The sequence below is a fragment of the Hippocampus comes genome, unplaced genomic scaffold (genome assembly GCF_001891065.2).
Source record: "Hippocampus comes isolate QL1 unplaced genomic scaffold, H_comes_QL1_v1.1 scaffold116, whole genome shotgun sequence".
Lineage (NCBI taxonomy): Eukaryota > Metazoa > Chordata > Actinopteri > Syngnathiformes > Syngnathidae > Hippocampus > Hippocampus comes.
In genome coordinates this window covers 915480-937273 of record NW_017805120.1, presented here as the reverse complement: position 1 = coordinate 937273, position 21794 = coordinate 915480, and the positions used below count along the sequence as shown (strand labels likewise).

General features: G+C 47.0%; 6 protein-coding genes and 1 long non-coding RNA gene across 10 annotated transcripts in view; 3 read left to right on the top strand and 4 right to left on the bottom strand.

The window, feature by feature from the left end:
• LOC109513428 (uncharacterized) overlaps positions 1-304 on the bottom strand; it is a 20635-nt gene extending 20331 nt beyond the window's left edge. For both annotated transcript variants that reach the window (XR_002167765.1, XR_002167766.1), the window contains exon 1: positions 148-304. This is a non-coding gene — a long non-coding RNA (uncharacterized LOC109513428). The remainder of the gene's footprint in view (positions 1-147) is intronic.
• Positions 305-950: 646 nt separating this feature from the next.
• On the top strand, positions 951-4544 carry LOC109513413 (catechol O-methyltransferase domain-containing protein 1-like). Of its 2 annotated transcripts, none has more exons than XM_019865896.1 (7): positions 951-1045; positions 2631-2755; positions 2856-2961; positions 3193-3311; positions 3588-3642; positions 3833-3966; positions 4087-4239. In XM_019865896.1, exons 2-7 carry the CDS (start codon positions 2651-2653, stop codon positions 4237-4239), a joined length of 672 nt encoding a protein of 223 aa, XP_019721455.1. In that variant the 5' UTR covers positions 951-1045; positions 2631-2650. The 2 variants fall into 2 exon arrangements, with proteins under 2 accessions (XP_019721455.1, XP_019721454.1); XM_019865895.1 differs by lacking the exon at positions 951-1045 and adding an exon at positions 1869-2013 and having other exon boundaries at positions 4087-4544.
• Positions 4545-4637: 93 nt separating this feature from the next.
• Positions 4638-7512, bottom strand: LOC109513410 (voltage-dependent anion-selective channel protein 2-like). The gene is made up of 9 exons (XM_019865892.1): positions 7380-7512; positions 6656-6744; positions 6528-6577; positions 6134-6286; positions 6003-6055; positions 5671-5898; positions 5425-5575; positions 5248-5305; positions 4638-5164 (listed from the first exon to the last, which is right to left on the bottom strand). The coding sequence occupies exons 2-9, from the start codon at positions 6720-6722 to the stop codon at positions 5073-5075; spliced, it is 852 nt and encodes a 283-aa protein (XP_019721451.1). The 5' UTR covers positions 6723-6744; positions 7380-7512; the 3' UTR covers positions 4638-5072.
• A 313-nt stretch (positions 7513-7825) lies between these two features.
• Positions 7826-12125, bottom strand: samd8 (sterile alpha motif domain containing 8). The gene is made up of 6 exons (XM_019865887.1): positions 11919-12125; positions 10839-11403; positions 10626-10721; positions 10282-10399; positions 9992-10142; positions 7826-9835 (listed from the first exon to the last, which is right to left on the bottom strand). The coding sequence occupies exons 2-6, from the start codon at positions 11384-11386 to the stop codon at positions 9531-9533; spliced, it is 1218 nt and encodes a 405-aa protein (XP_019721446.1). The 5' UTR covers positions 11387-11403; positions 11919-12125; the 3' UTR covers positions 7826-9530.
• An 857-nt stretch (positions 12126-12982) lies between these two features.
• Positions 12983-14503, top strand: LOC109513418 (dual specificity phosphatase DUPD1-like). 2 transcript variants are annotated; one of them, XM_019865912.1, is made up of 4 exons: positions 12983-13078; positions 13664-13771; positions 13953-14173; positions 14273-14503. In XM_019865912.1, the coding sequence occupies exons 1-4, from the start codon at positions 13005-13007 to the stop codon at positions 14485-14487; spliced, it is 618 nt and encodes a 205-aa protein (XP_019721471.1). In that variant the 5' UTR covers positions 12983-13004; the 3' UTR covers positions 14488-14503. The 2 variants fall into 2 exon arrangements, with proteins under 2 accessions (XP_019721471.1, XP_019721472.1); XM_019865913.1 differs by having other exon boundaries at positions 13021-13078; positions 13594-13771.
• A 590-nt stretch (positions 14504-15093) lies between these two features.
• On the top strand, positions 15094-16316 carry LOC109513419 (dual specificity phosphatase DUPD1-like). The gene is made up of 3 exons (XM_019865914.1): positions 15094-15438; positions 15682-15905; positions 16036-16316. The coding sequence occupies exons 1-3, from the start codon at positions 15299-15301 to the stop codon at positions 16269-16271; spliced, it is 600 nt and encodes a 199-aa protein (XP_019721473.1). The 5' UTR covers positions 15094-15298; the 3' UTR covers positions 16272-16316.
• A 441-nt stretch (positions 16317-16757) lies between these two features.
• The window catches only part of kat6b (K(lysine) acetyltransferase 6B), a 23033-nt gene continuing 17996 nt past the window's right edge, over positions 16758-21794 (bottom strand). Inside the window, exons 15-16 of the mRNA XM_019865918.1 lie at positions 20838-21328; positions 16758-20667 (exon numbers count right to left, since the gene is read on the bottom strand). Of these exons, the coding sequence (XP_019721477.1) occupies positions 18050-20667; positions 20838-21328 (3109 nt within the window). The 3' untranslated portion in view covers positions 16758-18049. The remainder of the gene's footprint in view (positions 20668-20837; positions 21329-21794) is intronic.

Below are 21794 nucleotides of genomic sequence, written 5' to 3'. Positions count from 1 at the left end.
GGGGGGGGGTCAATTTAAGTACTGTACTGTAATGCTCTCGCGTGTGGTCACAGAGAGCCATGACCACAATCCCTTTTTTTCTTTTTTACTCGAAAGAGACAAAATGAGCACTGTAAAATCCCACGACAAAGCATAAAACATACATACCATAATACTCCCCGGTAAGGGAGTGCCATTCTCCGCAGGACGGCTGACAACAGGAGGCTCAGCCCGAGACGCACGAGACACCTCGGCAACCAGTATGATGCCAGACGTCGCAGGTACCGGAGAGAAGGGTGATAGCTGGACCTCTTCTCGTTTGGTAAAACTGGGAAGTGAAGCCAGAAAGCATCACAATATTATCATCATCTAATTTTTTACCACATTTTGAGAGATAACGCACAGCTTGCAGAATGTAGCGTTTCTTCATTTAAAGGATGAATTCAATGAAAGTTAGTTTTGGGAAATTACTCACAGACAACTCACCTAAACTTTTTATACATACGTGTGACAAAATGTCTTCCACAAACCTAATGGGGGAGGTTTGCTTCCCAGTCTCAGCTCAGCCCTGAGATTCAAACCCAAACCCTCAGAACTGTTTTACAGACATGTTCACCACTACTGTTCTCCGTATAATTAGACTGTAATTTAAAACACGTATTTAAATCATTACGTTTAAGTAACTGAAAGTTAATGAACAGATCTTTAGTGCTTGAAATTGACTTTCTGGCATGAAATTCAGGACTGTCATTTTCGATGAGAGAACACTGCACTCTTCTGTTCGCCAACTTATACTACACGACAAAACGAACAGCAATTCCTTCAATGCATTTTTTTCATAATACCTGCACAATACAAAAGAAGTTATATGCCATGATATAATAGGAAGCTATTATATTCATATGGAACAATGGCGCTTGGGTTTTCAATTCGAAGTGAGTTTTCAAGCGGTCACGTGGCGGCGCATGATTCGACTCAATGTTTTAAGGCTGGCTTCAGGGCTTAAATTTCATTCACTGCGAGCCGAAAAGACGACACGTAAGCAACCGCCACTGAAGAAGAAGAGGTATAGTTTAGTATTTTCATCACTATTAACATGGAATGCTTTCGCCCAATTTGTTTGTCTCACACACATACTGACTCATACGTGTTGCATTTTGACTCTGTAAACCCCAAGTCTTGTCGTCCTTTTTGACATAGCGTCGCTTGGGGTGGGGGTCGTTTCCATTTTTGACAGAGCATTTGATGCCATTTAGTCGGATACTTTCATTTTAAACACAAAAATGAAGAGGTCGACTTCGAAAGCGAGTACCTGCTCGTGACGTCACCTAACCGCGTCCACTGATTTACAAAATGCGCCTGGTTAGTGCGTCATTTCATGGGCTGGCAATTGTGGACAATCTGCAGATACACATAAATTAAAAAAAAAACATGAAGATACACGGAAATGGTGACTTTAAACGTCAAACAATCATTACTTATGGACGTATGTATTTATTTATCAAACAATTCAAATTACAAAACAAACGAACTTATTAACCTAGAAAATCTAGGAAATTCAAATATTGGAATGCTATAGATCTTAAAATACGCCAGAAAGGTTACAACCCATACCTGCATGCCACGAGGGTTAAAAAACAACAGTTACTTCTGCATAAATTCATCTATGAAAATATAATTTTGCCAAACTGAGATTTATGACAAAAATTGCGCATGGGCACACCCTATCATATTCAATAATTATTACATTTCAAAATATATAAGTTGGTTGGGTAAAATAAATGTATCTTCCATTTTTATGAGAAATCTCTTTAATTTTCGTATTAATTCAAATGTCGTACGACTCTCCTCGCGGTGGACGGTCACATGACGTCACGACGTCCAAGTGCCGAGAAGGCGGAAGACGGTCCAACCCACCGCCAAGTGGCCCACCAGCTAGCTTGCCAGCCATCATGGCCTTCCGCGACATATCGAAAGAAGCACTCATTGGGACGGTCACGCTCGGAGTTGTTTTTATCACGGGATATTTGTTCGGTAGGACAGCGCTTTTCTTGTATATGCTTGAGTAAGCCGAAATCAACAATTACGTTTGCTACCGCAACTAGCGATCGTGGGATTTGTGTCTGTTTAATATTCATTTATATACGTTTGTATCGTAAAATCGTAAAAAGTAGCCGAGTACAGCATTTTAACGGTGAACCTACTGAAAAATATATACAAATTAAAAAAAAAAAAAAAAAAAAAACAGACTAACAGAAAAAAACTCAATGAATGTCAAATGCATTTATATACAGTTATAAAATATTGTGGCTTTTGTTTAAAATGTAGCCAACTATTGGACAAATCTTGAAAGTAAGCAAAACAGACAGATAAAGTAAAGAGACGAAAAGTACTATATTGCAGTCACACGATGGAATGTTTCTTAACACTGTATACGAGCATTAAGTATCACAGTTTGAACCTTGAATGTTATAAAAGCTCCCGACTGCATTGTTAACATTGGAGGTTAGATAACAGCTCAGCAAGAACACTGAGCATGTGTGCTTTTGAGCTTTACAGAACACTGAGCATGTGTGCACTTGAGCTTTACTACTGCCAAAAGAAAAAAAAAAAGTCTGTCGAGCAAACTGTGATTGTACTTTTGCCCACAGGGAAGAGGAAACCTTTCAGAATGAACTTTTCCAAAAGTCATGGCAGCGGGCAAAACAACCCACTGATGCAGTACGTCTTGCGCCACTCCATGAGGGAGCATCCTGCCTTGGCCAAACTCAGACTGGTACGCACACGCTGCTAATAGTTTTCAAAATTAAAGTAGGGCTGTGAGAAAAAAAATGGCCTTGAATTTAAACTATTTTTTTTTTCTTTCCCTTTTTCAGAGGACACTGGAGCACAACGGAAACGCCATGATGGTCTCTTGCGAGCAGTCGCAGTTCATGGCCAATTTGGTCCGACTGATCAAATCCAAGAAGGCCTTAGAGATCGGTAATGTGTCGTTAAGCCGTAATGTCCTTCTCAGTTGTGGGTCGTTGGCAAGGCAGCTCCAGTCAGGACATTTTTCTCATCATATCATTTGACTTTTCTGCCACTTGGAAGTCACCTGGCAACTACGCTTCACAAACATGATGAAAAGCTCGAGAGAAATATGAATAGTTCAACTGCTCCATTTGATCAGCGTTTTTTTGTTTTTTTTTGTTTGTTTTTGTGATTTGGCAGGAGTGTACACAGGTTACAACACTCTCAGTGTGGCTCTGGCATTGCCTGATGACGGCGTGGTGGTGGCGTGCGACGTCAGTGAGGAATACGCCAACATTGGCAAGCCGTTTTGGCAAGAGGTACTAAAGAAAAGCGCAACCCTCTTGACGGTGACTCGCGTCAAAATCTCTCCACCGAGCTTTCTGGAATGTTTTTGGGGGGAGGTAGAGACTGCTTTCCTGGGTGTGACTATCTCTTGGAAATTGACCCATTGGTTGCCAAATGGACTGCCTCATACGCGTCAAAGTGGGAACTGAACCTTGATTTCGACATGCAGTCTTTTTCAAATGTATTCATTTATAGTCAAACTTCTGAATGTATTGGAGAATTTACTTTGACTACTTTCTTTATTACAGGCAGGAGTGGAGAAAAAAATTGATCTCCGCATTCAGCCAGCATTGGACACACTGGGTAAAGTTACAATGCACTACACCCTGTGACAGTGGGAGGAAATTGAGACGTACTGTACGCTAGTTAGCATGATCACTGAGGAACTGGCAAATTAGCACTTTTGTGACGCCGTCAAAAAGCAGTCTTGTAATCTGTTCATAGGCAGCTGCAGAACACACAACAAAAAACTTTTTTTTGTCCTTCTTCGCAGAGGAGCTTTTGGCTGCCGGCGAGGCCGAAACTTTTGACTTTGCCTTTATTGACGCCGACAAAGTGAACTACGACTCCTACTTCGAAAAGTCTCTGCAGCTAGTCAGAAAAGGCGGCATCATTGCCATCGACAACGTAAGTTGTTTTCCCCCGCCAACACGGATGTTAAAATTTGGCAATGGGTTTGCCAAAAGGTGGGAAATTTCGAGTAATTTTGCCAGCCCAGTTGCAGTCTTTTTTTTTTCCCATGTGCAGGTCCTGTGGGGCGGCAGGGTGCTCCAACCCGCCGCGGACGACCACGATACACTGGCCATCGACAGGCTCAACAAGAAGCTGCACAGAGACGCTCGGATCAGCCTGAGCATGCTCACTGTGGGCGACGGCCTCACGCTGGCCATCAAATTGTAGGACGGACGGCACCAACACCAGCAGGCTGCTCGTTCCAAGAATTGTGTAGCTATGATGCACTGTTTGGTTTTACTCAAACTAAATTTACCTCAATTTGTATTTCCTCAAATAGTGGCCAGGGGCGGTTGTTTGCTCAAATGCAAAGAATTAGGTGTCTTAACGCCTCCGGTCTTTTTCGTACGCACTTGAGCAACTTCAGCGCACATCCGAAGAAAAATATCTACGGGGGCCACTATTGCAGGAAATACAGCTTTACATGGAAAGTTTGAATAGGATTTTTTTAAAACAAATTTGTAATTACAAAAGCAAGGAAATCATTTATTTGAAATAAATTCCCTGGATTGTTTCCCCATGTTTCTCTAGCTTAAGAAAAAAAAAAATCAGTACACTGAGGCGTGTTAACAAAAAAAGGAAGAGCTTTAATTGATTAAGGTAGATTAGTCGAGTGTGCAAAATAACAGCTCTGATGTACATTCGGCATCCCACTCGCTTGGATTGTCAACATGGAATCGAATGGAGTCAATTGCGGCTCGGGGTTTAAGCCTTGTGATCGAAAGCCACGCTTTCCAATTTGTGTGTTGTGGCCCCTTCCCACGCTAAATTTTTAGGTCATCATATATTGTTTTGTTGACGATCAACCTTTTTTGTGCGTTCTTACTTGATGGTTTGTAGTAGGCTTCTGTGGCCGTTTGTAACTAGAGCTTCATTATGGATTCGTTGTGACTTACGAGTGAGACTAGGAGGTGACGTTTCAGCGGTGCTCAAGAATGGGGAGGGGGATTTTCTCATTCTCTCATATGGTTAAAATATGTTCTCTCTCTCCGAATGGATCCTCATGCCTCTAACTCCAGACCCAGGCCCAGTTTGTGACCGCCGGCATTGATGTTTTTCCCATCCACAAGCGCGGACAAGACCAGTTTCATACCTGCAAGCATTAAATATAATAAGACCAAATTTGAAACGAAACGGGTGCTACTAAAAAGTCAAGATATGAACGAATTTTCTCACCGGGTCGAAGAGTCTGACTGTATCCGATTCCAACCAAGCTGGCGTTGTTCACCTTAGCCTGGAGAAACATCAACAAATCTAAATATTTCATTTTAAGTATTCATGTTGAACATACCAAATATGTTAAAAGCAAATCATGATTTCTCGAGTAATGCAATGAGAGTTCAAGGGGCTGACTGATATGGAGGCACTGGAGTCTATCTGGTATTTGGCGGCGATCCCAAAGCGAGTTCCGTTGCTACCCGCTGCCCACGCCAGATTGACGGCCGTCTCTAGCTGCTCGTTCACTTTCTGATAGATGGAGCCTCCGAATTCACAGCCGTTGTTTCTGGAGAAAAAAAAAATACACCTTTGATTCACATGCAGTTTCTCCCAAAATTGCACTTTTTACATATTGCCGTATTCCTGCATGCGTGTATGTACATGTTGGTGTGTAGCTGGAAGTCTCCCGTCTTGTAGCCGACAGCAAAGTTACTCTGGAGCATCCTGGACTTGGCCGTGTCAAAGCTCATCTGGTAGCCGGCCAGCCAGCCTTCGTAGCCGGCCACGGCTGCGCCGTGGAGGGTGGGGCCGGCGAAGTCCAGGTCCACGTCCACGCCAGCGTGCAGGTACTCCCGCTTGTAAGCTGTCTTGATTTTTCCACTCTTTTTGCTGCGGGAAATAACTAGTTTCATTTTCTAGTCTGAAAATCATATTTTCCAACATTTTTTGCAATTACACTAAAACTTAATACTGAACGACGGCTTGTTACATACCCAGTGTTCGGGGAAAATGTGGTTTCAAAATTCAGTTTCAGGCCTTTGGTGATCTAAAGAAGAAAATGACTTCATTATTGCAAAGTCAACCCAGCAATTTTCCACCTTGAGAAGACCCATCAGTTTCGCACCTGATCCTCGATGCAGACTTCCGTGCCGAGTGTGTTTTCAGTGGTCCACTTCTCGGTGAAGGTCAGCCCGTATTCGGCCCACTTGTACTTGGTCTCCAGCGTTCCCGTCACCTTGCTGGTGTCCACATTGGACGAGCCGCTCGTTTTGAACTCCTGCAATGGACGCGCGTCGATGTCAGTCCATTTTATTCCGATCCAATCATTTGTTCGAGGCCAATGAATGTACAGTATTTTCTCAAATCGTGGCCCCCACTCCGTCTTAAGTTGAGTGAGCAATATGCGAGGCCATTGTGCAATGATGTTGCAAAAGCTAAATAGATATTTGCTTTGCATTTTCTTTTTAAATCTAAAATCTGCTGTCTTCCAACCATTTCCAGTAAAATGTTCGACTCACCACTCCACTTGATGACTTTGTCTTGACGTCAAGCTTAACCAATCCAAAACCTGCAGGCACAATGACAATGGTCTTAAAGTGTGTTTAATTAAATGGGGGGGGGGGGAATAACATTAACATGTAATTACCATATCCCTTGTTGAATATATCCTTTGCCGACTTTCCCAGATCTGCATATGCTGGAGGGACTGCCATTGTGTCGACGCTTTTTTGGTGTCTTGAGGAATAAAGTAAATTCCATAAGTGTAGGAAACAAAATGTTAAAAACAACCACTTGTTGAAAATGACTTGATTTCATTAATCAATAGACCACGCCGCTTGAATTTGTCTCCCTCTAGCGGCACATAAATATATCACTGCCTGATTAAAGTTCACGTGCGTGTAACCTTTACGATCAATACATTTGCATTTAATCGAGAAGACTTTTTAATGTTTACCTGGGTACAGTTATTATTGCAGTTTTGTTATCAATACATTTTATTTTAATCATAATTTTGGTGCAGTGTTTTCCAGTGTTAATGTTCAACTGTGCAGAATGTTACAACTGTTTTTAACAATGTTAAATACAGTTTTTAATGAACAAAGCCGATGGCGTTTTTGATGAGCAAACTGTCTTATTACATCCTGAAGGATGTTGGTCATGTTGGTGGTACTTAGAGAACATTTTTTTATCGGTGATCCTTGGTGTAAAATGTTTCAGAAATGGTTAGATAGTTGTACAGTAGAAGGTAGGCTAGCTTGGGCGTTTTCTAGCTAGCAAATAGGACACGAGGTTTTTTCCCTTCTTTTTAGCCAGGACAACGCAGAATTTGCAAAGCAACCTTTCGATTAATTATGAGGTGTTCAACTCACCGACAAATGTATTGTTGTCAAGATCGTCGCAGGCTTGAATTTGCAGAGTCGGACAAGTGTTCAGACGCCGGCCGGCCGGTTCAGGACGATTGTGGCTTGTGGAGGAGACACGGCTGACCTCGGCGGTGGAAGCCCCCGAAAGCTGTCCGCGGTGTGCCTGACTACAATTAAAGGAAGAAATCTTTAGATAAAAACATTCTCAACTACACACTTGGCCTTCAATTGCACTGTACAACAAATACAACGATGACAGACATTTTAATTCTCGAAGTGTTAAATCAAAATGCGTCTTTTTTATGAATTATGAACAAGCATATATGCAGGTCTCTAAGTTACTATGGTAACGGGAGGGGTTGTCACTTTTTCCCGATTAAAAGAGGGTAAAATAATGATAGACATTTTTTGTAAACTACTCAAACTAACCAACAAAAATCTACATTCGGTTTGATTGCACATTAATTTATTTTGAAAAAAAAAAACAGTTGCCAGGGGTCTTACCAACATGTCTGCAGCATATTTCGTCAACATCCCATTTCAGAGCAGAGCTTGCCATAGTTGTCATTGGCACACTTTACAGGGCGTCTGTACCTTATTTGTCTCTTTACAACCAAAGTTTTTTGGCGCATCTAGACACATAGCCAACCACAAAGTACCTCACTCCTAAGTTTAGGGATCGACAAAGTAAGTTCCAATTCTTGGTGGAGAGAGCATTTCATCACCAAGCCTTACTGCACGGTTCACCCACTTATATATATTTCCTGAAATCGCTCAAGATATACTTGGCTGTTCAGTTTCACATTTGCCATACGTCATCTGTTATCGTCACCCGACTTGTGCACAGTGACGCTGTGGGTACCAGGGCGAATCCGCCTACCGCCCGAAATCGGCTGGGATTGGCTCCAGCGACCCTTTGTGGAACAGGCGGTGTCGAGAATGAATGAACGAATGTCCTCTGTAACAGTTCAAATGTTAAGATGAGATGTTGATACTGTAGCTGAGTGGGTTTTTTTTCCCTCCATCATATCAGACCATGTTGCCAATCAAAGACTCAGTTCACCATTAAAAACAGACACACACAATATTGAGCAATTATAAACTTAAGTCTGTGGTGTGTGCATGTTGCCGCTTTAGTAGAAAAAATAAGAAACACACACTTGAATAAATTAACACATTTTACAGATATCCCTTAAATAACGAAAGAACATTGTTTTAGTAGTAATACTACGTCAGGGGTGGGAAACCTGCAGTACATGGAGCAGGTATGGCTTCGTCAGAACATAAGATCACGTCCAACATGCAATTATTAAAAAAAAAGTTAATTTATAAGTTTGCATTATTTTCTTCGCATCCACTTTTCCCTTATTTTCAAGTCCCTGTAAATAATTTCAGAGATTCTTCTCTAAATACATTTTCCATGTATGGGAGAAAAAGTGAATTGAATCCATTGTGCAATTTAGCTGCTTACAGTTGTGCCTTCAGATACGAGTTTCATTTGTTGCATGGCCACACTCACAACTCAAGTCTTCTTTCCCCTTTAAAAGCTGAAAATGCCATTCATTTCTTCCCCAAAAATATTGACGAAATGAAAACAGTCAGTCAGTTTCTGAATTACTGTTAAGGGACTCAATAAACTGAAGTCAGTGATTCTTTGCAGAGGCTAAAGAATAGATGCATATGAGCTGCTTCAAGCGCTATAAGCACCGCAACATTGATGCTACTTTCGTTAGCCGTCTAGGGTTTTGCCGTTCCGTGTTAGCATTACGTGAATGTTTAGTTTGACGGTGAACATCAATTGTGAGTGGCACTCATCAGCTTGAAGGCACCAATTTTGAGGAATGGCTCTTTGTGTCAAATTGGTGCTTGTTGTGAAGTGGGTTGAGGTGCGTTCGCTGCCACCATACAACTGGAATCAGGTCACTCGTATCTCAGGGCACCACCAGGTTCTCCAGATGGACTCTAGTATGGCCCCTGATAGGAAAATGGTCCCCCAATTCTACACAAGGAAACCTACGGCAAAGGTCATTGGCAAATGGAATCGCACTTTAAGACAAAAGACAATTTTGGCTGATTCTTACTTTCGACCAAACACAAGTCAAAGGCAGGCTGTGTAAAGTCACTCCAATGGACGGATGGCCAGCCGGCGCCTCCCCTCTAGCCGATGACGAATTTGAGGACGGCGGGCCGCGAGAAGGGCCAGCAGTACTCGTTGGGCACGGGCCCGTTGACGTTGCACTCGAAGAAGGAGAACATGGGAAACCAGATGCGCGCGCGGCGGCTCTGCTGGTAGGCGCGCGTGTTGGCCAGCGTGTGGTAGTAGAGGAAGAGGCGCGTGGTGATGTAGAAGGCGATGAAGACGTCGATGGAGTAGTGCTCGTGCGCCGCCAGGATGAAGAAGATGCCGAACAGGTTGAGCACCCACGACAGCGTGTGGATGAAGTGCCAGCTGCGCGGCGTGTCTGCGCAGAACACACCAACTTGCCTTGAGACTCAACGTTAACGCTGCGTTGATGTGGTGTCAAATATATACAGGTGAAAAAAATAAAATGTACTTCAATCATCTAAACGGCTCCATATTGACAAGCGTTTTGATGAAATGAGGGTGCGCGACTCACACTCTGTGACAAAGAAGTTGAGCAAAGTGATGACGACTGTGTGTCCGCTGAACATGTAGTCTCCGCACGTGTGCACGCCCGTCAGCGTCATGCCGAAGCCGCTCCAGATGGCCACGGCCCGGCGCAGCTTGGCCCACGTGTCGCCATACATCTGCGCAGCAGCAACAATAACAACGACGACACTAATGTTACTGCGGCTTACGGACGAGTTGTGACTGCCCCCAGTCTTCTCGTTTGTCGTTGTGACGTGCAAATAATAGCGTAGCTTTCTGGACACAGGCGGCCGTTACCTTCCCGGAACACTGCAGGTGTTGTCCCGGCACGGACAGGGAGGTGACGAACATGGTGATGCAACGTAACATGAACACCGTCCCCATGAGGCTGCACATGCGCCGGAGGAGAATGGACCTGCAGGACAAGGATGGAAGGCGATGGAACTTCCTTGACGTCTTGGAAAAGCGTGAGCAGTTTTACCGTTCAGTCAATCAATAAGACATAAAGACCGGCCCCCCCAGTTTTTACCGCAGCCATTAAACTTTCAATCCTTCTCTTGCAAAATGACAAAAGTGGAGGTTATCCCACTCTAGTCCTGAGTGGCCGATTTCTTCTCCAACTTTGATTTGTTTCAAGGTACCGATGTTTGTGCAGCAGTAGAACCATCAGCCAGATGATGCACAAGATGACGCCACACGCCTCGGCCATGGCGAAGGCCCACGGGATTCGAGGCACACTGCGGACAACACAAAACCAGACCTTATTTTCGTCTTAATATATGAATGGAAGTGCTACACTGCCCCTGGTGGCCAAAGTTTCATTCTTGACATTACCGGTAATTTACCGGACCAACCTGTCGAGGAAGATGTCCGGGAGGGGCGGGTACGTGGCCATGTCGGGGACCCTCTCGTGCACAATGACCATGACGAAGGATGTGAACCCGAACACGAAGACCACGTAGACGGAGCTCAGCACCGTCTTCCAGCATTCGGGGTCCAGCCGCCGCGTCTGCTGCTTGTACTTGCCGTTGGTGTATTTCTGGTACTCCTCGCCGACGGGTGCCGTGTCGGAACCGTCGCAGGCCCGCGCCGCCTCGCCGTTGCACAACCAGTCGCCCGAGCCGGTGGGTGAGTGGCCGTCGAAGGGCAGGCCCAGCTCCTCCAGCGTGTCCAGGTTCTGCTTCTGAAGCTTGCGGATGGATGCCATGAGGCGCTTGATGTCACCCAGCACTTTGAGCTCCAGCGGCGGGGAGCGCAGGTCGTACTCGCTGAGGGCCAGCAGGCTGCTGCCATCCAGCCGGTGCTTGTGGCACAGCAGGTCCACATAATCGCAGAAGCCCTCATCCTTCAGCCACTTGGCCACGTGCTTGGGCGTCCAGCGGCGGACACTTGGCGGGATCATTTCACAAGCATCTAATGCTGGAAAACAACAACAACAACAAAATATGACTGGGCTGTTAATCGGTATTGGGGCCCAAGCAATTCACTGGCTGAAATTGGGGACTTGGGTACAATTTGAGGTCTTAGTATTCTATTATTGTTGACATGTGAGTGCTGACGTGGTGGAAACAAATTTTCATTTCATACGAAAGAAAATGACAAGTATTTCTACTACATTCCTCTATCAAAACACTAAAAGGTGTAATTATTATTGGTGTTGGACTACCCGATGTGAGTTAACGTTGGGTTGTCACGTCGCTGTCAAAGGTTAGCATTTAAATGACACCAATGAAGGCGAACGACGAGGTGTGAACCGCAGTCTGAATGACACGAACCAAAAGCAACGTTTGCCAAGCGAGTCCAACGCCGCAGGCTAAAAGCGAAAGAAGGAAACGAATAGGAGGAGGAACAACTAACGGCAGCTTTGCATGTGCAAAAGACGGCTAACGAGACGGCTGCTAGCGGTGTTAGCTCGGCTTTCGGGGCTCACTCACCCGGGCTGAGCTCAAGCGAAGGATGCTGGCCGGCAGCACGTTTGACTTCCGAAGGTCGGCCAAGTGGAAAGGGCGCCGCGCGAGCAATTCATAATATCAGCCTTGTTGTTTTTACTAACAATAACATCGCGGCGGCGCTTGTGCGCAATCATGTCGCGCTGCGAGTTGGCATCCTGCTCACCCGTGACGTCACACGGGTGGTTCGAGCCACAATACAAGCGCTACCAAAAAGCTAGAATCGGTACATGGTTCGTATTACATAACCGTTTTGCATATCCGTTTATTTATTTATTTTTTGGGGCGTGTAAATTGCACCATTTACTTTCAGCAATAATACAAATACTGTAGTAGAGATGTGAATTACTGATGCATCAAATTAAAATCGTAATAATTTGTTGAACAACCAACATATGACACAAGAATAATCATTCAAACACATCAATAGTTTGTGATTTATTCAATTAAGGTCAAAAGCCCAGAACAGGCAACTATGAGCTGATCCGCCAGAGGGCGCTGTGGTGCTGTTCCAAGATGACGTCAACGAGGTGCTCCAGTCGGTTTAGTGACCTTGGAAATTAAACCTAGCAACAATAAATGACCACTTCCTTGTCTGCAGCAGTCAAAAAGGAAGCATCATCATCATTAACATATTGTGGAACATAATGATTTTGATTATTGTTATGATTGCTACAAACATTTGCGGCGACTTATCGAGGCTGGAAGCAGCTGCTGGGACCAATCCAAAGTAATATTTCCTCAAATCGACCCCTCGCTCAAACAGATGCCTGCAAACACACCAAAGTGGAGATTATCTGAAGCACACTGGTTGCCATTTTGTCTTTCATCAAAAGTGACCTCAGGGCAGCACTGTTACTTTAAAACTCAGGATATATGCTTGAAGTTTTCTTCACAAATTAGATGCTTAAAAAAATAGGACAAAGATATATCCCCCATCTTCGTGGCCTAACTTTTGTGTGTGTGTGTGTGTGTGTGTGTGTGTGTGTGTGTGTGTGTTTGCCCCCGGCCAGTCTAACATTTAGGAAGATGATGCCAGAATTATTTTGGGCGAAGTTAAAATAGCCTAAAATGTTGCTGGGTAGATCGCTGTTGAGGACGGCGACGGCCTCCAAACGTCGTCTGGCTCGCTCGCAAGGAAGCAAGTAAGTGGCTCATCGCTCAAATACGGACTTCAACTACCTCGTAATGCATTCGATTGTGGGACAGGCTTGAGAGAAAAGGAGGTAGACACTTTTGGGGTTCGCCAATTTCAGAAAAGCAGAGGGGGAAGCAGGGAGGGGAGGCTGATAGTGAAGAAAAATTGAAGGAGTGCAGGAAGGAGGGAATGAGGAAGAGAAAAAAGAAGGGAGGGTTGGAGGATGAGTGGAAGGGAGAATCGGAGGAAGGGCTGAGGAGGGAAGAAAAGAAGGAAATGTGATGAAGGAAGATTTGGGAGGGAGGCAATAAAGATGGAATAATGAAAGGCATTTTCTCCTATCAACTCCGAAATTCCAGTTCACCTTTATTTCATGTCATACTCGATTCCCATGTTGAGCACTGACGAATTTGGTTCATGACTAGCTAAAAAAAGAAAATGTTTGAGGAAATTTCCTCCTTGTGGCGCAGCCATTTTTTGGTCAACGCGTATGTGTATATTTGTTGGATTGTGTCCAAAAAGCCAAAGTGGCGCAATCAGACAGATCCGGGCACTTGAGGAGCTTAGCCAGCCTGCGGGATGCGCCCGCCAGGTACGTGAGCCCCCCAGCGTCCGAACTCCAGAGGCTGATGTGGACCAAGACAGGCAGCGAGCACAACCACATGGACGAGGTCCAGCCCAGAATCTTCTTGGGCGACATGTAAGTCGGACATGTTGGTTGGGGGCAACTACTTCAGACCTATTTTAGCCAATTGCACGGGTCCTTTAATTGTGAATTAAATCCCGGGTGCTTGTCAGATTTCGTGTACGGTTCAGGTGTATTCGACAGATGCGCCATGCCAGATTGTGGTTTACTCATTCCGTTTTTGCTCTCTCCTCAGGTACGCCGCCAAAGACAAGCGTAGCCTGCGTGCTCACGGAATCACCCACGTGCTGAACGCCGCCCACGGAAAGTTCAATGTCAATACGGGCGTCGGCTTCTACCGAGACATCAAGTTGACGTATCACGGCGTGGAAGCCTTCGACATGGTGACCTTTAACCTCAGCGCTTTCTTTTACTCGGCGGCCGACTTCATCTGGAGCGCCTTGAGTTCGGCCACGGGTGAGCCGCCCGCGAGGGCTTTTGCACCAAGAAGGCCGCGGTTGCATCCGTCGCAATCAAGCAGATTTTGCTCCGGTGTGTGTGTGTGTGTGTGTGCAGGGCGAGTTCTGGTGCACTGCGCCATGGGGTTGAGCCGCTCGTCCACGTTGGTGCTGGCCTACCTGATGATCCATGAGCGGCTGACCCTGGCCGAGGCCATCGCAGCGGTCAGCGCCAAGCGCAACATCTCACCCAACCTCGGTTTCCTCGAGCAGCTACGGGCGCTCGACGCCAAGCTGCAGTCAGCCAGACACAACGCCAACGGGAAAACTTGAAGCCATGTCCGTGGACTTGCGGGTGGGCTGGAGGATGAGAAAATATTAAAAAAAAAAGTTACAAAAATAAATAAACATTTGAGAGAAAAATAGAAATTTCTTAAATGACTTTTTGATGTATTTTTTTTCCTCAAAAAAATAACTAATGCAAAATATGTACTTTTGTAGAATTAAGATTTTTTTCAGAAAAAAAATCCTCATATATATATATATATATATATATATACCCCAAAAAAGTAATAATTAAACTTTTTTTTTACCCTAATACCCTTAGAATAGGATTACTTTTCTCCTAAAAATACCAGGGGGGAAAAAAAATCGGTTATTTGAAATGACCACTTTAGTTGAAAACCTACAAAATTTTATTTGTGCTCAGGTCCGAAATATCCCAAAGACAAACGAGTGTCCTCGCGCATCTCCAGCAAGACGGTGTGCCGATCAAAAAAACCCCGCAGCGTGTTTGAACTCCAAAAGGATGCAAGATGACGAAAATAATCTTCAGAGGGCACGCTCAAAAGTTCTAAAAGAGCTAAAAGTCAATTGCTGTGAAAGTTTAAAAGCAAGAGTGTAACATTGGAGATTTGCGCCGTGTGTGTGTGTGTGTGTGTACGCTCAGAGCCGATGGAAGTGTTCCAGCGTGGCAGCGAAGGTCAGCCACATCATCGCAGCTCCTAAAAATATCCTCTGCATCGGACGGCCGTTGCACAACCGTCTCATTGGCCGTGACTTTCAGTCCACCCAGGACGACCGGAGGCGCCAAAACGACACATGCGCTTTAAGCTTTGGCGTGATGACATAAGCGGAAGAAAGTATGTGCGAAGGGCCCCGCTACCGTGACGACGACGATGACGTCACACCCAGCTGCTATGAGCTGGACAAGATCCTCAACCGGGGCTGCGCGGCCTACGCCGCGTACAACCAGGTGTGGCCTCGGGTCTACATTGGTGATGAGTAAGTAGGAAAATATCGAAAGCACTCCATCGATACATTGCGTGCTCCTCAGATTTATGACACAGAATTGTACCCGTGCGCAAACAGCTGTAAAATCTTCATGCTTTTTTCTTTTCCCTCCTCTTCAATCTCATAATCAGGTCCGGAAATTATGTAAATTTTAAAAGAAAACCTGCAACAATCACAAAAAAATGAAACGGCTCATCACAAAGGAAGCGTAACAATGTATTTTGACTGCGACAGGCAGACGGCTAAAGATAAGCTGAAGCTGAAGAAGCTGGGCATCACGCACGTCCTGAACGCCGCCGAGGGCACGTGGAACAACGTGGACACGGGTGCCGGTTACTACAGTGACATGGATGTGGTCTATTACGGCATAGTGGCGTCGGACACGCCCACGTTTGACCTCAGCCAGTACTTTTTCACCGCCGCCCGCTTCATACAAACGGTGCTAGCCGACCCTCACAGTAAGACGCTGAAGTAGAAAAACGGTCAACACTCACTTTCAGATTTCGTTAAGACTAGTTGGCCGGAGGTGTAACCAACAAGAAAACCAGAGAGCTGTTTGTCACGGGCGATGTGTTTGCATACCGGCAGACATAGTGCTGGTGCACTGCGTGATGGGCAGGAGTCGCTCGGCCACGCTGTTCCTGGCCTACCTGATGATCGGCGAAGGCATGACGCTGGCCGACGCCGCCGAGCACGTCAAGACGGGGCGCCGGATCCTGCCCAACTGGGGCTTCCTCAAGCAGCTGAGGCAGCTGGACGCACGACTCGCCCACGAGCGGCGGGACGGCGCCCACCGGGCGAGCGGTGCAGCTGAGTTGAGATGACACCTGCAATAAAATTAGAGGGATTAATACCTTTGTGATTTTTCATTTGGTTTTCCTCCGATTTGTGACTTGGACCTTTTTAATCTGCAGTTGATGTTCTGCCTCATAGCTTGGAACTTGGCCAGTATCATTTTGACTGCCTGAAAGAAAAGAAACGGTGATTAGAGAAACAAAAAAAAAAGCCAAAAAGGGGTCTAGTGAAGATGACTGCTCCCTATATGTCAAACTTGGAACTACACCTCGCTTTCACGCAGTGGTCTTTTCTCGAGTCCAAGACAATGACCGTAATGAAGTTTTTTTCCCCCCCCAGAGACTCAAGAACAGCAACACAAGCTGTGGAGGAAAGCAAAAGTCCATTTCCAGCAAACATTTGACAAACAGAACAGAATGGAGAACAAAAGACATAGATGGGAGCAGACATTCCACTTCCAGAAAACATTTGACAAAGAGAATGAAAGCTTTAAAAGGCATTGCGCAAAATATCAATGAAATTGATATTTTCTTTATTGTTACATTATTTACATTAATAGATAGAATGAGCGACCGATCGCTCGCTAGGGAGATAGATCATAATTTGGAGTGTACAAAGAGGGAGATATGCTCGCATATTTGGACAGAAATCCGTCTTGCTTTATTAAACAGAAAGCTGCCTCAAGGAGATCTGTTACAAAAAGACTTCAGAATTATACACACATAGAGCAATAAAACCTCTCAAAGCGCAACAGAAAACAGGACTAAGTTTTACAGTTGTTTTTTTTTTTTTTTTTAACATTATTAGCGTTAACAAAATATAATTTTTATTTTTCACCTAATAAAAGGCCCGGTAGCTTGAAAATGGCTTGCTATTTGTTAAGCACAACACTTGTACAGTACTACTCAATGCACTGTCACTAAAGGAGAGACCCAAGCATGCTAAGGTTTGCCACTTGACCCCAAAAAAAAAAAAAAAAAAAATAGTACAATAATTTAAATATACAAAGGCGTGAATATGGTACAAACGAAATGGTTTGCGCGTGAGCACTGTTGGACAGTTAACACACCGAACAGGTTCCACTCGTGAGCAGGCACATGAAAACAAAAATGGCTTCCGTGGGAGGCTGCTATGTGGCGACGGTAAGCCGACCTCGCAGCCGCTGAACCTGCCGCTAATTAAATAGAATTTCATTTTCAACATCACCATGTTGTAAGGCTTCCCCATCTTGGACGAACAAAATCGCTCTTTTTTTTTGTTTGTTTTCTTTTTTTGAATGAAAATATTTGCATTCTTTCCAAGTGCTGCTGCTGGTTTTTGTCTTTAAAGAAGAAGAAAAACAAATAAAAATCTATATATTTATATACACAACTCCCAAAAATGAGGGATGTCTGCTTTTGGGTGAAATTTCAGGAAGAAGCTAAACTGCGCAACCGGAGGCAGTCATTTTTCTTGACCACTGCCAGCCTGGTCTGATTTCAGATTCACCATCTTTGATGTGTTTATGAAAATAACAATAAAAAAAAAGGTCATTCGGGAATGGCAAAAGCTCAATAGCAACGGTCTGAGCTCCATCCAGTTTGGCTCCTGGTGAATTTATCATCTGCAAACTTTCACCAGTCAGACAAGTGCATTCCAAATTTAGAGATGGTCAAGTTAAGCGTATTTGATGTTCAACCTGAGATTTCACCCAAAAGGCCAACATCTCTATTTTTTTTTTTTTTTTCTGAGTAGTGTCGATCACACAAAGCAGAAGAGCAAAGGCCATATCAGTGCATCTAAAGCGAAAAGACGCAGCGGCGGCGGGCTACCGCCTGATGAAAGACCCTTTCAGCGATTGCTTGGACATGCCCGGGTTCATGTAGCCGTGGTGACCGGCCGGAGTGTACACCATGTTGCCGTGCGGCGGCGCCTGCATGGGCTGCTGGGCGTATGGCTGCGTTCCCATCATGCCCATCTGCATAGAGTACTGGGGCGACTGGTTCATGTAGGCGGCGTGGTTGCCGTGGTAGCCGCTGTTCATCATGGGCTGGCTCATGCCGTAGCCGTTCATGGCGTTGAGCGAGGGCATGTTCATGGAGTTGTACGCCGGCGCCGGCATGATGTTGACGCTCATGTTGACGCGCGGCATGCCCGCCAGCGTCCGGGCCGGCGCCTGCATGGCCACGCCCTGGGTCTGCCGCGCGTACATCTGCTGCTGGTGCTGCTGCTGTTGCTGGTGGTGGTGGTGATGGTGGTGGTGGTGTTGGTGGTGCGTGAGCGGTGCCGACTTGGAGCGCGCCGAGGCGTGACTCTTGGTCACTGTCTGGGACTGGATGCGTTGGGCCGGAGGCATCCCCATGTTGCGCTGAAGCATCATAGCCGGCGGCGGCGTCATGGTCGCCTGCACCTGGGGGTTGGGGACGCGGTGCGGGGTCTGCGACAGGGACACCAAGCCGGAGTGCTGCGAGGACAGCGAGGGGGTGTTGGCATAGGACGTGATGGGGTGCGACGGCGAGTGGGTGAAGGGCAGCGAGCGGGGATGCTCGATGAAGGTGTTGGTGAACTGCTGCAGCTTGGCCAGGCTGAGGCCCGACGACTGCGGGTAGTGGCCGCCGGCGTACTCGCCCTGGTGGTTGATCCTCTCGTAGAGGGCGAAATTGGGGTTGCCTGACTCGGCGATGTCGGGCAGCTGCACGCCTGCGAAGTTGGCGGGAAGGGCGCACTGGGCACCAGTGGCGGCGGCGGCGTCCTGCAGGGCGTGCTGATTGTGGAGGTTGTGCATGGCTGGCTGATTGTGCTGGCTGAGCTGATTGTGCTGCAGGTGGTGATTGTGGTGGTGACTATGCTGGTTGTGGGGATTGTGTTGATTGTGCTGATTGTGGGGGCCGTGCCTGCCGTGCGGCTGGCCGCGCTGACTGGCGCTGGGCGGCCGCTCGGCCGTCACCACGCAGCCCTGCGGCGACTTGACGTTGCATTGCTGCGGCGAGCTCAGGCTGTTCTGCTGGATCATGCCGCAGCCTCCCGGGTTGACGGCGGCCATTTGCTGGCTGACGGCGCAGCTGCTCTGGGCCAGCCCGCCGGGAGGTATGCCGCTGTAGGGGCAGCTGCCCTGGGGGGCGGCGGCCCCGCAGGCGCTGCCCCCCAAGGTGGAGTCGTAGCTACTGGGGTTCTCGTAGTTCTCGGTGGTGCTCTCGATGCTGCCCAGGTCACTGAAGCCGCTGTCCACCACCTGCTGCGAGTGGTCCGACACCGACGGCACATCCATCATGGGGCTGGTCTCCATGTTGTGGATGGACGGCACCGAGATGGCACTGTGGTCGGGGCTGATCTGCGTGTAGCCCCCCGCCTCCAGGATGGATACGGCCGGGCTGTTGACGGAGCGTACCGACTGGCTGGGATGCGACTGCGCCGACGAAAGCGGGCTGCTGTGGTCTGACTGGGGGCAGTCCTCCAGCGGAGTCACGGGGGCGTAGGTGTGCACGTTCCTGCAGGCCTCTTGGCTCTCCACGCAGTCCTGGTACACCGCGTCCCGCTCGCTCTCTCGTGCCAGGGACCGGACGGCCCGCGCCGTCTCCGAGTCGATTTCCGTGCAGATCAGGGGGCCGTCCCTGAGCGTGGGACTGAGGGGCGGGCTCTTGGTGGTTGGAGGCGGGACGTGACCTTGTCGAGGACTGGGCGCGCTCTCCTCTTCCGACTCAGAATCGCCAGCTGCTACTTTGCCTGGAGGGAGCGGCAAAACTTCTTTTGTTTTCCCCTCTGCATCATGGATGCATTCTGTGACAGCCGTGGCATTTTCTTTTTGCTGACTTGACACAACCTCACAGTCTTCTTCCTGGGCTAAGAAACTTTCACATATTACTTTAGAAGCTTGGGGGGCCTCGAGATGGTTGCTGTCACGCTCCGTTGCCTTCTCGTGGCCTTCGTTTTCATTCGCATCTTCTGTTACTGTCATCTGCTCCTCCTCATCCTCGTTCTGATTATGAGGCGATGCAGCGACTTCAGTTCTGCGATCCACATCTTTGGTCGGTGAGTCCAGCTCAGGCTCACTTTCTTGCAGCTCATCATCTCGACGTTTCGGCGAATCATCACCGTCCTCGTTCCCGGGTGACACGGCAACGGGGGAGGCGGCGGGCGATCTGACGGGGGACCTTGACTTGGGCGAGGGACGGTCAGCCGGGCTCGGGGGCTCCGACCGAAAGCGTCTGGCCACCCTGCCACCATGGAGCTCTCGGTCTGCTTCACCCTGCACCTCCTCGAACTGGATACGGTGCTGCTCCGCCTCCATGGGCGTTTCGGGCGGCGTGTAAAGGTTCAGCTTGAAGCCCATTTTGCGCTCGTTCTTCAGGCGCCACTTTGGTGGGCCTCGTTTGACTCCTTTGGGCCAGCCTTTCTTTCGCTTCACTGGACGAGGTCTGCCAGGTCCCTTGGAGGCGACGTCAGCATCTGCAGACAAAATGCAGGCTTGAGGCGCAATCTAACAGCGAAATACACTTTCCACCTAACATTTGTGCCTTCGCTTCCAAGTTTAATACATTCCAGGAGAAGGTTATTGTCATAAACGAAAACTAGCAAAATAACTAAAAACGAAACTAAAGATGCATCATCACTCCCACCTTCATTCCAGTGCTGAAGCTCATCTCTCTGCATCTTTTCTTTCAGCCTCGGTCGACCTCGCCGCCGTTTCATGGGTGCGATCTGGGTCTTGTTCTCCTCTTCGTTGTCCTCTCCCTCTTCCTCCTCTTCTTCCATGGCGCTCACGCTGCGGGTGCGCTCCAACCGCGGCATGGGACCCTCGTCCTCAGAGTTATCGAAGGGCTCGTTTAGGACCTCGGTGGTCTCGGAAATGGTCTCCGTTGTGACGCTGCTGTTAATTCTCTTTCTCTTGCGGCCCCTCTTGCTCCTCTGGAACACAAATAACACCGGGCCGAATGAAACCACGAGCACAGTAAGGTGTGTGTGTGTGTGTGTGGGGGGGGGGGGGGGGGGGGGGGCATAATACCACAAATTGAGTTTGCAAGAAGAACGTGAAATCAAAAAATGGAACGATCGCACTGTATAAAATGTAGCCATACTGTGTTTTTTTTTTCCTTTTTTTTGTTTTTGCCTTCTTCATCTCCAGAGCTGAAGGAAACAGGCTGTAATATGAGATCGCACTGTATAAAATGTAGCCATACTGTGTTTTCTTTTTTGTTTTTGCCTTCTTCGTCTCCCGAGCTGAAGGAAACTGGCTGTCATATGTTCTCCATCACAAGGGGGCAGTGGGATACAAACAGATGTGAATTGGACAGCAGTTCAAGCTACATTTTCTGGACAAATATAGGGTTGAATGCCAGCACACAAGGGTAGCAGTAAGTGCAAAGAAACAAACTTGATGATGACCATGTTGACCAATAAGTGGCCACACTACTGCAAATATAGGGTTGAATGCCAGCACACAAGGGTAGCTAGCAGTAAGTGCAAAGAGAACTTGATGATGACCATGTTGATCAATAAGTGGCCACACTACTATGAATAAGGCAGTGGTTAATGACTATATATTCGAGCCCTCCATTATCCGAGCCACTTATCCC

Excerpts from the sequence above, each read along its gene's own strand:
- LOC109513419 (XM_019865914.1), top strand. The coding sequence starts at position 15,299 with ATGTGCGAAGGGCCCCGCTACCGTGACGACGACGATGACGTCACACCC. Across the intron at positions 15,439-15,681 it reads CGGGTCTACATTGGTGATGA|GCAGACGGCTAAAGATAAGC; the intron begins GTAAGTAGGAAA and ends TGACTGCGACAG. Across the intron at positions 15,906-16,035 it reads GGTGCTAGCCGACCCTCACA|ACATAGTGCTGGTGCACTGC; the intron begins GTAAGACGCTGA and ends GCATACCGGCAG.
- LOC109513413 (XM_019865895.1), top strand. The coding sequence starts at position 1,932 with ATGGCCTTCCGCGACATATCGAAAGAAGCACTCATTGGGACGGTCACG. Across the intron at positions 3,312-3,587 it reads GCAAGCCGTTTTGGCAAGAG|GCAGGAGTGGAGAAAAAAAT; the intron begins GTACTAAAGAAA and ends TCTTTATTACAG. Across the intron at positions 3,643-3,832 it reads GCCAGCATTGGACACACTGG|AGGAGCTTTTGGCTGCCGGC; the intron begins GTAAAGTTACAA and ends CCTTCTTCGCAG.
- LOC109513410 (XM_019865892.1), bottom strand. The coding sequence starts at position 6,722 with ATGGCAGTCCCTCCAGCATATGCAGATCTGGGAAAGTCGGCAAAGGAT. Across the intron at positions 6,578-6,655 it reads TATATTCAACAAGGGATATG|GTTTTGGATTGGTTAAGCTT; the intron begins GTAATTACATGT and ends TTGTGCCTGCAG. Across the intron at positions 6,287-6,527 it reads CAAAGTCATCAAGTGGAGTG|GAGTTCAAAACGAGCGGCTC; the intron begins GTGAGTCGAACA and ends CGTCCATTGCAG.
- LOC109513418 (XM_019865912.1), top strand. The coding sequence starts at position 13,005 with ATGTTGCTGGGTAGATCGCTGTTGAGGACGGCGACGGCCTCCAAACGT. Across the intron at positions 13,079-13,663 it reads GCTCGCTCGCAAGGAAGCAA|GTACGTGAGCCCCCCAGCGT; the intron begins GTAAGTGGCTCA and ends TGCGCCCGCCAG. Across the intron at positions 14,174-14,272 it reads CGCCTTGAGTTCGGCCACGG|GGCGAGTTCTGGTGCACTGC; the intron begins GTGAGCCGCCCG and ends GTGTGTGTGCAG.
- samd8 (XM_019865887.1), bottom strand. The coding sequence starts at position 11,386 with ATGATCCCGCCAAGTGTCCGCCGCTGGACGCCCAAGCACGTGGCCAAG. Across the intron at positions 10,143-10,281 it reads ACCTGCAGTGTTCCGGGAAG|ATGTATGGCGACACGTGGGC; the intron begins GTAACGGCCGCC and ends GCTGCTGCGCAG. Across the intron at positions 9,836-9,991 it reads CAACTTCTTTGTCACAGAGT|ACACGCCGCGCAGCTGGCAC; the intron begins GTGAGTCGCGCA and ends TGTTCTGCGCAG.